At 45.9% G+C, this 11,114-nt stretch overlaps 1 protein-coding gene across 1 annotated transcript in view; it reads left to right on the top strand.

Annotated features, from left to right (window-relative positions):
• Positions 1 to 8,536, top strand: part of LOC130099783 (fibrillin-2) — a 178,827-nt gene extending 170,291 nt beyond the window's left edge. Inside the window, exons 60-63 of the mRNA XM_056265589.1 lie at positions 2,677 to 2,796; positions 6,052 to 6,283; positions 6,982 to 7,129; positions 8,219 to 8,536. Of these exons, the coding sequence (XP_056121564.1) occupies positions 2,677 to 2,796; positions 6,052 to 6,283; positions 6,982 to 7,129; positions 8,219 to 8,536 (818 nt within the window). The remainder of the gene's footprint in view (positions 1 to 2,676; positions 2,797 to 6,051; positions 6,284 to 6,981; positions 7,130 to 8,218) is intronic.
• Positions 8,537 to 11,114: the final 2,578 nt, after the last annotated feature.

Below are 11,114 nucleotides of genomic sequence, written 5' to 3' on the forward strand. Positions count from 1 at the left end.
AGAATCTCAAATGTGCTGCCTAACACGAGAATTAGGGCCGGCTCTGTAAATCTGGGGGCCCTAAGCAGAAAAATTGTGGGGCCCTGCCTTGCAGTAAATAATGGAGTATTGCCACCGCAAACCGGCAACTGTATACAATCTAACCCCAATCTAACAAATCTACAATAAAGTTGTTGCATATACTACAGGTGTTGCTGGAGTCTCGATCTTTAAACTTCTTTTCCCTTTTCCACACTTTAAAAAGAGGGAGAAGTTGGACCTGTAATTTCTTTGCTTCCTTCTAAAGTGATTTAAACATATTCTTCTTTTTTCTGCACCCGATGGATAGACTCGTTTAATTTTTGCGGTCAAATTTCCAAGTCCAGGGAAGACAACGATCTGACACGGTTGGTTGACTTAACGCAGTGGTTCTCAAACTTTTTCGGTCATTCCCCATTTTGGACAAGGGGGAATTTTCAAGCCCCACTGCCCCCATCGCCCCAACACTAATGCTAATGAAATACGCAACAAGCTTAAAATGTTCCAATTTATTGAAGTAATAAGTATACTATCTAAATACAAACTATCTACATCAAATAACATAACAGCAAGTTAAAAAATAAAGCAAATAAAAGTGCAGCTGTGTCATAACTTGCATGGAATTCAAAAATAGAGAAAATAAAAGTGTAGCTGTGTCAAAATGTGTATCAAGTTCAAAAATAGAAAAGAAATAAAAGTGCCACTTTGCAATCTGTTAAAAAAAGAAAAGAAGAGAAATCCATTTGGCAAGACAGGTCTATTAAAAAAAATAGACATAACATAGGCTACTGTGTTTGATATTGGATTAAAATGATGGGCAGTGTATGAGATATAAACTAATGATTAATTATTTTAATATTCCTTTAATCCGATCAGAGCATGTGAGCAGAGAGCGCATTTCTGAATATTCCTCGGCTCGCACATTCCGCTCAGGGTCGCGCGCTCAACCTTGCTGGTTCGAACTCCGACTAAAGTTTTTTTTCTAGTCGACTAGTAGTTGTTTATTTAAGCCATTAGTGGACAAATCGCCCCTTTATATTGATTTAATAACTTAAATAGGCTATACAGGATAACGAGTGTTATAAAGCTGCACTCAAGCGCACGAACCGGAAAAAGTAGGCTAATGATTATGAATGTGTAAAAAATAGAAAGGAGGCATTTAATTGTTTATTAATAAACTGGTGTTTTCTGCGTCGCTGCAAATATGAAGTTGACGATGCGGACTCGCCATGAACGAATAAAGAAATAAATGCATAAAAAGGAAAATTTCCTCCCGTTGGTGCGCCCCACCTGTCACGTCTCCTTTCCCCATCAATGGGGCGCGCCCCACACTTTGAGCGGCGACGCCGTCGACTACCATATGTAGTTAGGGGGCCCCCTAGTGGCGGCGGGGCCCTAAGCAGCCGCTTAGTTCGCTTATAGGGAGAGCCGGCTCTGATGAGAATGAACCTCATTGGTTCTTGCTGAAACTCAAACGTGCTGCGTAACACGAGAATGAACCTCATTGGTTCTTGCTGAAGCTCAAACGTGCTGCGTAACACGAGAATGAACCTCATTGGTACTTGCTGAAGCTCAAACCTGCTGTGTAACCCGTTTATAGGCCTGCTCTGATAGGAAGGGTCTGATCCTCCTAATGTTGTATAAAGCAAAACTGCAGGACCCGGCAGTTCTAGCAATGTGGTCTGTGAAATTCAATTGATCATCAATCACAACTCCGAGGTTCCTGGCTGACCTTGATGGAGCCATGGATGACGAACCTAGCTGAATGGAGAAGTTGTGGTGTTGTGTTGGGTTGGCCGGGACCACAAGCAGATGATCCAAAAGCTTCCTGTTCTCTTCTCTTCTCTACAAACCATTGTTGCATCACATCCAAACAGACTCTTGGGTTCTGCTGGCTGATTTCATTCTTCTGTCATTTATCCTTTTCAGCCATTGTGGGCAAATTCATCCACAGATTTCTCTTGCTTACAAATGCCAAGCCGAGAGATTTTCGTGTGGACAACTTGACCAGCACTGGATCCAGTCAGTCACTGTACGAGTCTCTGTCCGTGACGTTCCCTGCAAACAAATGAATCTTGCTTTGAAAGGCTAGCACTCTCAACTGTACGCACAATGGAGAGGAACACAAAGAGCAGTGTATTTGAGCCTTGCCGGTTCTTTCACACTGGCATTTGGTGCACTCAGACTCCTTTTGCTTGATATGAACATACGAGTGATGTGAAGTTCATTTGGATGATATGAACGCTGTTTTCTAATCCTAAAGTTTGCTTGGAAAGGTGTTTCTTTAGCATCCCCCTCATCTCTTATGGTACATGCACGGCATACAAACACAAGCGTTCTTTCTCTCTCCCTAAGCTTCTACTTATTAATCCAATGTAACAAAAAACATGAATAAAACAGCAAAGCTATAGGATCTTCTCTTCCTGAGTCATTACCCAGTTATAGTGGTGAACAGCTGCCGTTGATGACGCTCGTACCCCATGGTTTGGATCCAAAAGCACAATGTGAAGAGAGACGGGGAAGGATGAGGGGAGGAATCACACTCGGTGCAGACCAAGCAATGGAAGTGTGAAAGCACTGAAGTGTCCGGCGCACTGTTTGCGGGGAATTACGTCACATAATGTAATTGACTGTGCTGTTTGTTTCTCTCTCTCTCAGATATAGATGAGTGTGTGCGTGATCACAGGTGTCAGTTTGGCTGTCAGAATGTTGCGGGTGGTTTCCGCTGCAGCTGTCCACAGGGATACACTCAACACCAGCAGTGGAACCAGTGTGTAGGTTAGTACACACACACACACACAATTGTTGGGTTTCCAAGTTTTATGGGCACTTTCCATAGACATCATTTTTATACTGTACAAACCGTATATTCTATACCCTAACCCTAAACTTTGCAACCTAAGCTTACATGTAAATGGGCGTAAAACAGAGATTGTTGCATTTAAAGCAGACCGAACTGAAATCACCCTAAGTCAAGCCTTATGTGAAAAATCTGGGAGTCTTTCAGGGGTGTTTCCCGAAAGCATTGTTAGCCAACTATGATCATAAGCTATCAGCATTTCAACGAGTCTGTGTTTCCCGAAAACATCGTTCAGACCAACATTCGCAAACAGCATCGCACAGTTGTGTGTTTGAGTGACAGATCTCGAGCTGTGGTTAGAAGCAGTTTCTTGTTTGCATGACATGTGGACTCAATAAATCCTTATCTTGAGCCAAACAAGCAAGCTGACATTCAGTACAATCTATATCTTTTATTTAGAATACACACAAATGTCATTTACGTATTTTAGTTTGTCAAGAGATTTAAAGCACAGTTTGAAGAGTGCGCATGTGCGAACGAGCTCTAGTGCGTAAGAACGAGTCTATGATTGAATATGGAAATAAAGCAAAATAACTGAGAAAAATTATAAATAGTTCTCAGATGCCATGCCCGTAATTTATAGCAAAACATCTAGCATTAATTCGATCTCAACTTCATTTAATAAAACAGTTTATCACTCCACCACCTGTGTGACATCATTAACCAACGTGGTTGAACGCCCACTTTGCGACAGTGTGGTTTCAGGAAACAGTCGTGACTCACTAGTTGATTTCTTCAACGATGTTTCGTCCTATGGTAGTGAAGCAGAGAGTTACGGTGTTGTACGGAAAACTCACTCCGGGACAGTGCTTTAAAGCTTGATTTTACAACCAAATCAGAACTGACCCACATTTTTAAATCAAAGTTAAAAAAATTCTATTTGATCTTTTCTGCAATCTGTTACGACCCCGTCTAGGGTGAGGCCGCAACATAAACTGGAATTGGAAACCAAAGATCCTTTGTACACTTTTATTTACAGAACCACAAATGAAAGCACAATTTTAGGGGTGAGCGAAGGCCAAAACAACAAACAAACACCAACTAACTCCTGACAGAACATCTAAATTCCCTATCAAAAGAAAATAAATTAAATACAATAAATCTCCCTATCTAATGAAAAACAGGAGAAAACACTATTTACAAAAGAAATGGCACTCACCCCGTACAGCTTCCATATGTGAACACAATATTTACAATACTTTACAAAATATACAAAAAAGGAAATGAGATTGACAGCCACTTATCAACTCAAAGCCAAAATTCACACTGCACACAACAGGCAGATCAACAAGCAAGCTAGCAGTAACAACACACTGTAGCAAACACACAATAGCACATGTACAATTGAACAACAGGAAATCCCAATGCCCAATCCCAAATGTGCACTTTCGGTCTAGTGGACTTACAATGGCTGCCGCGTGCGCGTGTCCGTTAAGTCCGTGAGACCGCAGTGTGTCCCATTTGTCATTTTTAGATCTCAGAAGGGTGCTCGCGAGCGCCCCCTCTGCGGTCGATTTGCGACCTTGATGCGCACTTTTGCCGAGCCGGCGCTGATGCGGACTCCACAGCAGACTTCTTCCCGACATTCAAAGCGGCGTTACGTCGCGAAAGTGCGGACTCAGAGGAAGACCGCGAGTGCTTAGGGTTCCATTTGGGACAGGGCCCAAGTTGAGCAGAGCTCCCTCTTCTTCTTCTTCTTCTTCTTTTTCTTCTTCTTTGGGGTTTTATGGCGGTTGGCATCCAAAGTGTTGCATTACCGCCACCTACTGAATTAAATAGTTTTCCCAGTGCAGTATATTTACAGTAACCACCCTAAAGTTCACTGCCCGTTCTATATGTCATACTCAATGGTCTGAGATGATATAAATTCTTTCCTCAGTGTATTATCTAGTTCTTCTCCTGATATGTCCATAATGTCCAAGAATCTTCTCGCCGCATCCAACACCATCTTGATCCTCTCTGATTTCCCTTTAATTTCCACAGCACAATTAACCACCATAGCAATAAATCCTAGAAATCGCTTCTTGTCCATACCAATAATGTTATTCTGATCGTCTCTCTTCTTTTCCGGCTCCTGTTCTGTTTGCACTACTGCTCGTTCCTTTCTTTCCATTCTCTTGGTAGCTTCTGCGTATGTTAGCCCTTCTTCTGCTCTGATTTGACTCACTTTTACCTGTTTAATTTTTTCAGGACATTGCGTTGACCCCGCATGGTGATTTCCCGAACAGTGAATGCATTTTACTTGTTCCTCTTCACACTCCCCTTTTTCACAAGTATTTTCCCCACATCTCCCACATCTCCTGACTCCTCTACACACTGCAGCCACATGTCCATACTCCTGACAGCAAAAACACCTTAATGGAGCTCTTTCATAAGACCTCACCCTGTAGCATATATAGTCTAAGTATATCCTCTCAGGCAAATCTCCCACAAAAGTCAGACACACAGAAGTACTTTGTTCCCTTTCTCCTTGACGGAATCTTGTCAGTCTTCTGGCCTCACAAACTCCTTCAATGGCCCGAAACTCCTCGTCTTCCACTGACAGCGGTACGCCACTTACTACTCCTTTCTTTTTGTATTCTGTCCCGAGCGGGAAGCATTTCACAACTCTGTAATCTTTATACAACTTAATCTTTAGAGCTTGTTCTCTCTGACGCCTTGACACGCATTCAATAATAATCATCCCACTCCCGTTATTTTAATGGACCGAACATCTCCGAGTTTCTTTCCAACGAATCTTCCAACCTCGTGCGAATCCTTGAAGATCCCGTCCCTTCTTGTAACTGCTATCATACCTACTTGATATCTCTCAACAGTTCTTCCTGTCTGGCTTCCGTCACTTGAAACACTGTTCTTTTCCCTTTTCCTGTTCTCAACTCCTCTTGTGTCTTCTTCAATTCCCTCGCTCTCGTCTGACTCCATTTTTTCTCCTAGCTACATGTATCCCGTTGGTTTTTACCGCCACCTATGGTACTTCTTCTTCCGAGCTCTCTCTTCAGGCACTCCAGATCATTTTATTGCCCCTTTGGCCCCATTAGCACCAATCACATCTGGAGATCACTTTGTTCTCATCTAATCCTGTGAAAGAAAGGGCAGGACAAAAGAGAGAGAGAGAGAAAGAGAGAGAAACAAAAACAAAATCTGTGATGCTTTACTGTTCTTCTGAACTGCAGATGACAATGAGTGCTTGAACCCGGGCAACTGTGGCTCAGCTTCCTGTTTCAACACGCTGGGCAGCTTTAAGTGTGGCTGTCCATCCGGCTTCACCTTTGAGCCGGTGTCCACGAGCTGTGAAGACGTGGACGAGTGTGTGTCCTCCATGAGCCCCTGCAGATACGCCTGCTCGAACACACAGGGGGGGTTCATGTGCGGATGTCCCGCGGGATATTACAGAGCGGGACAGGGGTGAGTCTGCACCAAATACACTTACACTTCAGCATATTAGCACTCAAACTACAGGCATGTGGAATATTTACATAGCAAGACAGGTTATAGTTGAATAGTGGATAGTGGAGAAGTAATAGGGATTTCATTATTATATTATAAATGATTAAACTGGGTTTTTTTATAGCTATTTTTGGGCACATCTAATGAAACCTGCTCTACCTGCTCGTGTTTTTATTATACTTCTCTTTATTTCGTGTTTTTTACTGATTGATTATTATACTATTTTGTGTAATACAATTAAAAATACTATATTACAGTAATGAGAATCATCATTGATGATTATGGGACTTACAAAAATGTTCAGATGGATTACAAGAACTAGGTTTTTTTATTACAGTAATGAAACATAAGAAAGAAAATTTTGTCATGAAAATAAAACATTTAAACGGTGCTTGATCCTTTAGTTTCTTACCATGCAAACAGTGGGAAAGCGGCCTTTCTCTTTAGTTTTCAAATCTGGCATTGTATATTACGAATATTGTTGGCTCTTTGAGAAATGGCTGATGTTCCTCTTTTTTTAAGTTGCATTGGACAAAAGTGTCTGCTAAATGCGAATGACATGAGTAGAAACACATGTAGCCAGCATTCTGTGGGAGTTATTGGTCTTATAGTTGGATCTTTCTCATCAGTGAGCTTGAACGAGTGTGTTCCTGCAGGCACTGTGTTTCTGCTGCTGGTTTTGGAGGTGGTGAACTTGGACCAGAAGAAGAAAACGCTCTTTCTCCTGAAACCTGCTCTGGCTGCAAAACCAATGGACACCAGAAGAAAAGTGTCAGGAGAAGACACACTTCAGACTTCACACAGGTAAGAAAAGAGAAAAACAATCCAGAGCAATTTCTTAAAGGGGTTCATTCTCCCAAAAATGACAATTCTGTCAGTAATTACTCTCCCTCATGTCGTTCCAAACCCGTAAGACTTTCGTTCATCATCAGAACACAAAATGAAGATGTTTTTGATGAAATCTGAGAGCCTTTTGTCCCTACATTTGACACAAATACCACTTTCAAGCCCTCAGAAAGACAGTAAAGACATCATTAAAGTAATCCATGTGACTCCAATCTCCAATGCACATCAACACAACACGCATGCGTCACGGTGCTCTCGTCAATGCACGCAGGAGATTCATTTTTTGTAAATCAAGTGGTAAATTATGTTTTTTGTGCAAACAAGGCACTCGGGTCACTTCATAAACTGAGGTTAACCCACTGGAGTCACATGGATTACTTTAATGTATTTACCACTTTCAAGCCCCAGAAAGGTAGTAGTTGCGTAGCTGTCAATAGAGGGACAGAAAGCTCTCGGATTTCATCAAAAAGATCTTCGTTTGTGTTCTGAGGATGAACGAAAGTCTTACGGGGTTGAACAACATGAGGGGAGTATTTACTGACAGAAATCTTGCTTTTGAGAGAACTAACCCTTGAAAACAGTGTCGTGTAAACAGCCCCTAACAGTCCAACACATTTTTAAACAAAAACCGTAAAACGTTTTATGCGTTTTGGTCGTTCATTTACACGACAACAGTGTTTTGGGAGCCTGAAAACGCAAACCTTTGAAACCAGGATTCAGAGTGTAAGTTTTTGAAAACGGTTCAACCACAAAAACAGGAATCCCTGAAGACGATGACATCATGCACATGTGTATTACGTGTTCAGTCAGCGCCATCTACTGGCCTGGCAGCAGAATACAGCGTTTTCAGTCGTTTTCACGGATCCGTGTGAATGGGGATCGTTTTGACAATGGTGTCGTCTGTATGCGAAAAACTTCTCAGTTTTAAGCATATCGTTGACGTGTAAATGTACCCGGAGTCTCATTCCTCTTCTAAACTAATGCTGCACGTGGATGTCCGTTCACTGAACCTCACGACTGTAATATAATATCCTGCTGTCCCTACAGGAAGCAGTTAGTCTGGCCAGCGTGGACGTGGATCAGCCGCTGAAGTTACTTCTCAAGCGTTCACAACTCAAGCCCAGAGCAGCCGTCCTGGAGCTGGTGCCTGCGGTCCGATCCCTCGTCCAGCGCCAGACCTACTCCATCACAGCCGGAAACCAGGACGGGCTCTTCCAGATCAGACAGCGGGCGGGGGTCAGTTACCTGCACCGCACACACAGGACCTCCTCAAGGACACACTACACCCTGCAGATCAGAGGTTCTGAAGACCCCGAGCGACCCGCTCCAGCCCTGCTCATCACAGTCCACATCACAGTCCAGTAGAGGAGCGGTTCTGATGACCCCGATGACCCCGAGCGACCCGCTCCAGCCCTGCTCATCACACTCCACATCACAGTCCAGTAGAGGAGCGGTTCTGATGACCCCGATGACCCCGAGCGACCCGCTCCAGCCCTGCTCATCACACTCCACATCACAGTCCTGTAGAGGAGCGGTTCTGAAGACCCCGAGCGACCCGCTCCAGCCCTGCTCATCACACTCCACATCACAGTCCAGTAGAGGAGCGGTTCTGATGACCCCGATGACCCCGAGCAACCCGCTCCAGCCCTGCTCATCACACTCCACATCACAGTCCTGTAGAGGAGCGGTTCTGAAGACCCCGAGCGACCCGCTCCAGCCCTGCTCATCACACTCCACATCACAGTCCAGTAGAGGAGCGGTTCTGATGACCCCGATGACCCGCTCCAGCCCTGCTCATCACACTCCACATCACAGTCCAGTAGAGGAGCGGTTCTGATGACCCCGAGCGATGCTCCAGCCCTGCTCATCACAGTCCACATCACAGTCCAGTAGAGGAGCGGTTCTGATGACCCCGAGCGACCCGCTCCAGCCCTGCTCATCACAGTCCACATCACAGTCCAGTAGAGGAGCGGTTCTGATGACCCCGATGACCCCGAGCAACCCGCTCCAGCCCGGCTCATCACACTCCACATCACAGTCCTGTAGAGGAGCGGTTCTGAAGACCCCGAGCGACCCGCTCCAGCCCTGCTCATCACACTCCACATCACAGTCCTGTAGAGGAGCGGTTCTGATGACCCCGATGACCCCGAGCGACCCGCTCCAGCCCTGCTCATCACACTCCACATCACAGTCCTGTAGAGGAGCGGTTCTGATGACCCCGATGACCCCGAGCGACCCGCTCCAGCCCTGCTCATCACAGTCCACATCACAGTCCAGTAGAGGAGCGGTTCTGATGACCCCGATGACCCCGAGCGACCCGCTCCAGCCCTGCTCATCACAGTCCACATCACAGTCCAGTAGAGGAGCGGTTCTGATGACCCCGAGCAACCCGCTCCAGCCCTGCTCATCACACTCCACATCACAGTCCAGTAGAGGAGCGGTTCTGATGACCCCGATGACCCGCTCCAGCCCTGCTCATCACACTCCACATCACAGTCCAGTAGAGGAGCGGTTCTGATGACCCGCTCCAGCCCTGCTCATCACACTCCACATCACAGTCCAGTAGAGGAGCGGTTCTGATGACCCGCTCCAGCCCTGCTCATCACACTCCACATCACAGTCCAGTAGAGGAGCGGTTCTGATGACCCCGAGCGACCCGCTCCAGCCCTGCTCATCACAGTCCACATCACAGTCCAGTAGAGGAGCGGTTCTGATGACCCCGAGCGACCCGCTCCAGCCCTGCTCATCACACTCCACATCACAGTCCAGTAGAGGAGCGGTTCTGAAGACCCCGAGCGACCCGCTCCAGCCCTGCTCATCACACTCCACATCACAGTCCAGTAGAGGAGCGGTTCTGATGACCCCGATGACCCCGAGCAACCCGCTCCAGCCCTGCTCATCACAGTCCACATCACAGTCCAGTAGAGGAGCGGTTCTGATGACCCCGATGACCCCGAGCAACCCGCTCCAGCCCTGCTCATCACACTCCACATCACAGTCCTGTAGAGGAGCGGTTCTGAAGACCCCGAGCGACCCGCTCCAGCCCTGCTCATCACACTCCACATCACAGTCCTGTAGAGGAGCGGTTCTGAAGACCCCGAGCGACCCGCTCCAGCCCTGCTCATCACACTCCACATCACAGTCCAGTAGAGGAGCGGTTCTGATGACCCCGATGACCCCGAGCAACCCGCTCCAGCCCTGCTCATCACAGTCCACATCACAGTCCAGTAGAGGAGCGGTTCTGATGACCCCGATGACCCCGAGCGACCCGCTCCAGCCCTGCTCATCACAGTCCACATCACAGTCCAGTAGAGGAGCGGTTCTGATGACCCCGATGACCCCGAGCGACCCGCTCCAGCCCTGCTCATCACAGTCCACATCACAGTCCAGTAGAGGAGCGGTTCTGATGACCCCGATGACCCCGAGCGACCCGCTCCAGTAGAGAAGCACGTCTGAGCAGAAGGTCACTGCTCTCCAACATGCTCACGGTGATTGTGTTTGAGTCTTGAAGTATTCACACACAGCTGAAACACACAGCTGAATTGTTTTTATATGGAGCTAATCATATTTTCTTTCCCTAAACCCTCACAGAATGTTTTTATTTTTGATTAAATAAAACGTTTTTTTTTAAGCCTTTCGAAATTTCCAACCTGAGATGCTTTGAGGAAAATTCTGTGTACAATTGTGATGTAAACATTTTATGTGAGCATGTATACCAGCACACATGCAGTCTTGTGCAGCTTGACAGGGCCTAGTTGGGGACATCTTTTCATTTTTAAAATGTAAATGCAGAAAATCCCACTATATTTATGGATGAAGTTTGCAGTGTTTGGAGGCGGGGATAAGATGGAAAGCCCGTTTTGAACTGGAACTCTGTCCCCCAAATCTCCCCAATTACCTGCATTTCCAGCCCTGATTCTCTCTCTCTCTCGTAAAACAGTTC

This window comes from Rhinichthys klamathensis, unplaced genomic scaffold (assembly GCF_029890125.1).
Source record: "Rhinichthys klamathensis goyatoka isolate OS25496 unplaced genomic scaffold, OSU_Roscu_1.1 h1tg000236l_1, whole genome shotgun sequence".
Lineage (NCBI taxonomy): Eukaryota > Metazoa > Chordata > Actinopteri > Cypriniformes > Leuciscidae > Rhinichthys > Rhinichthys klamathensis.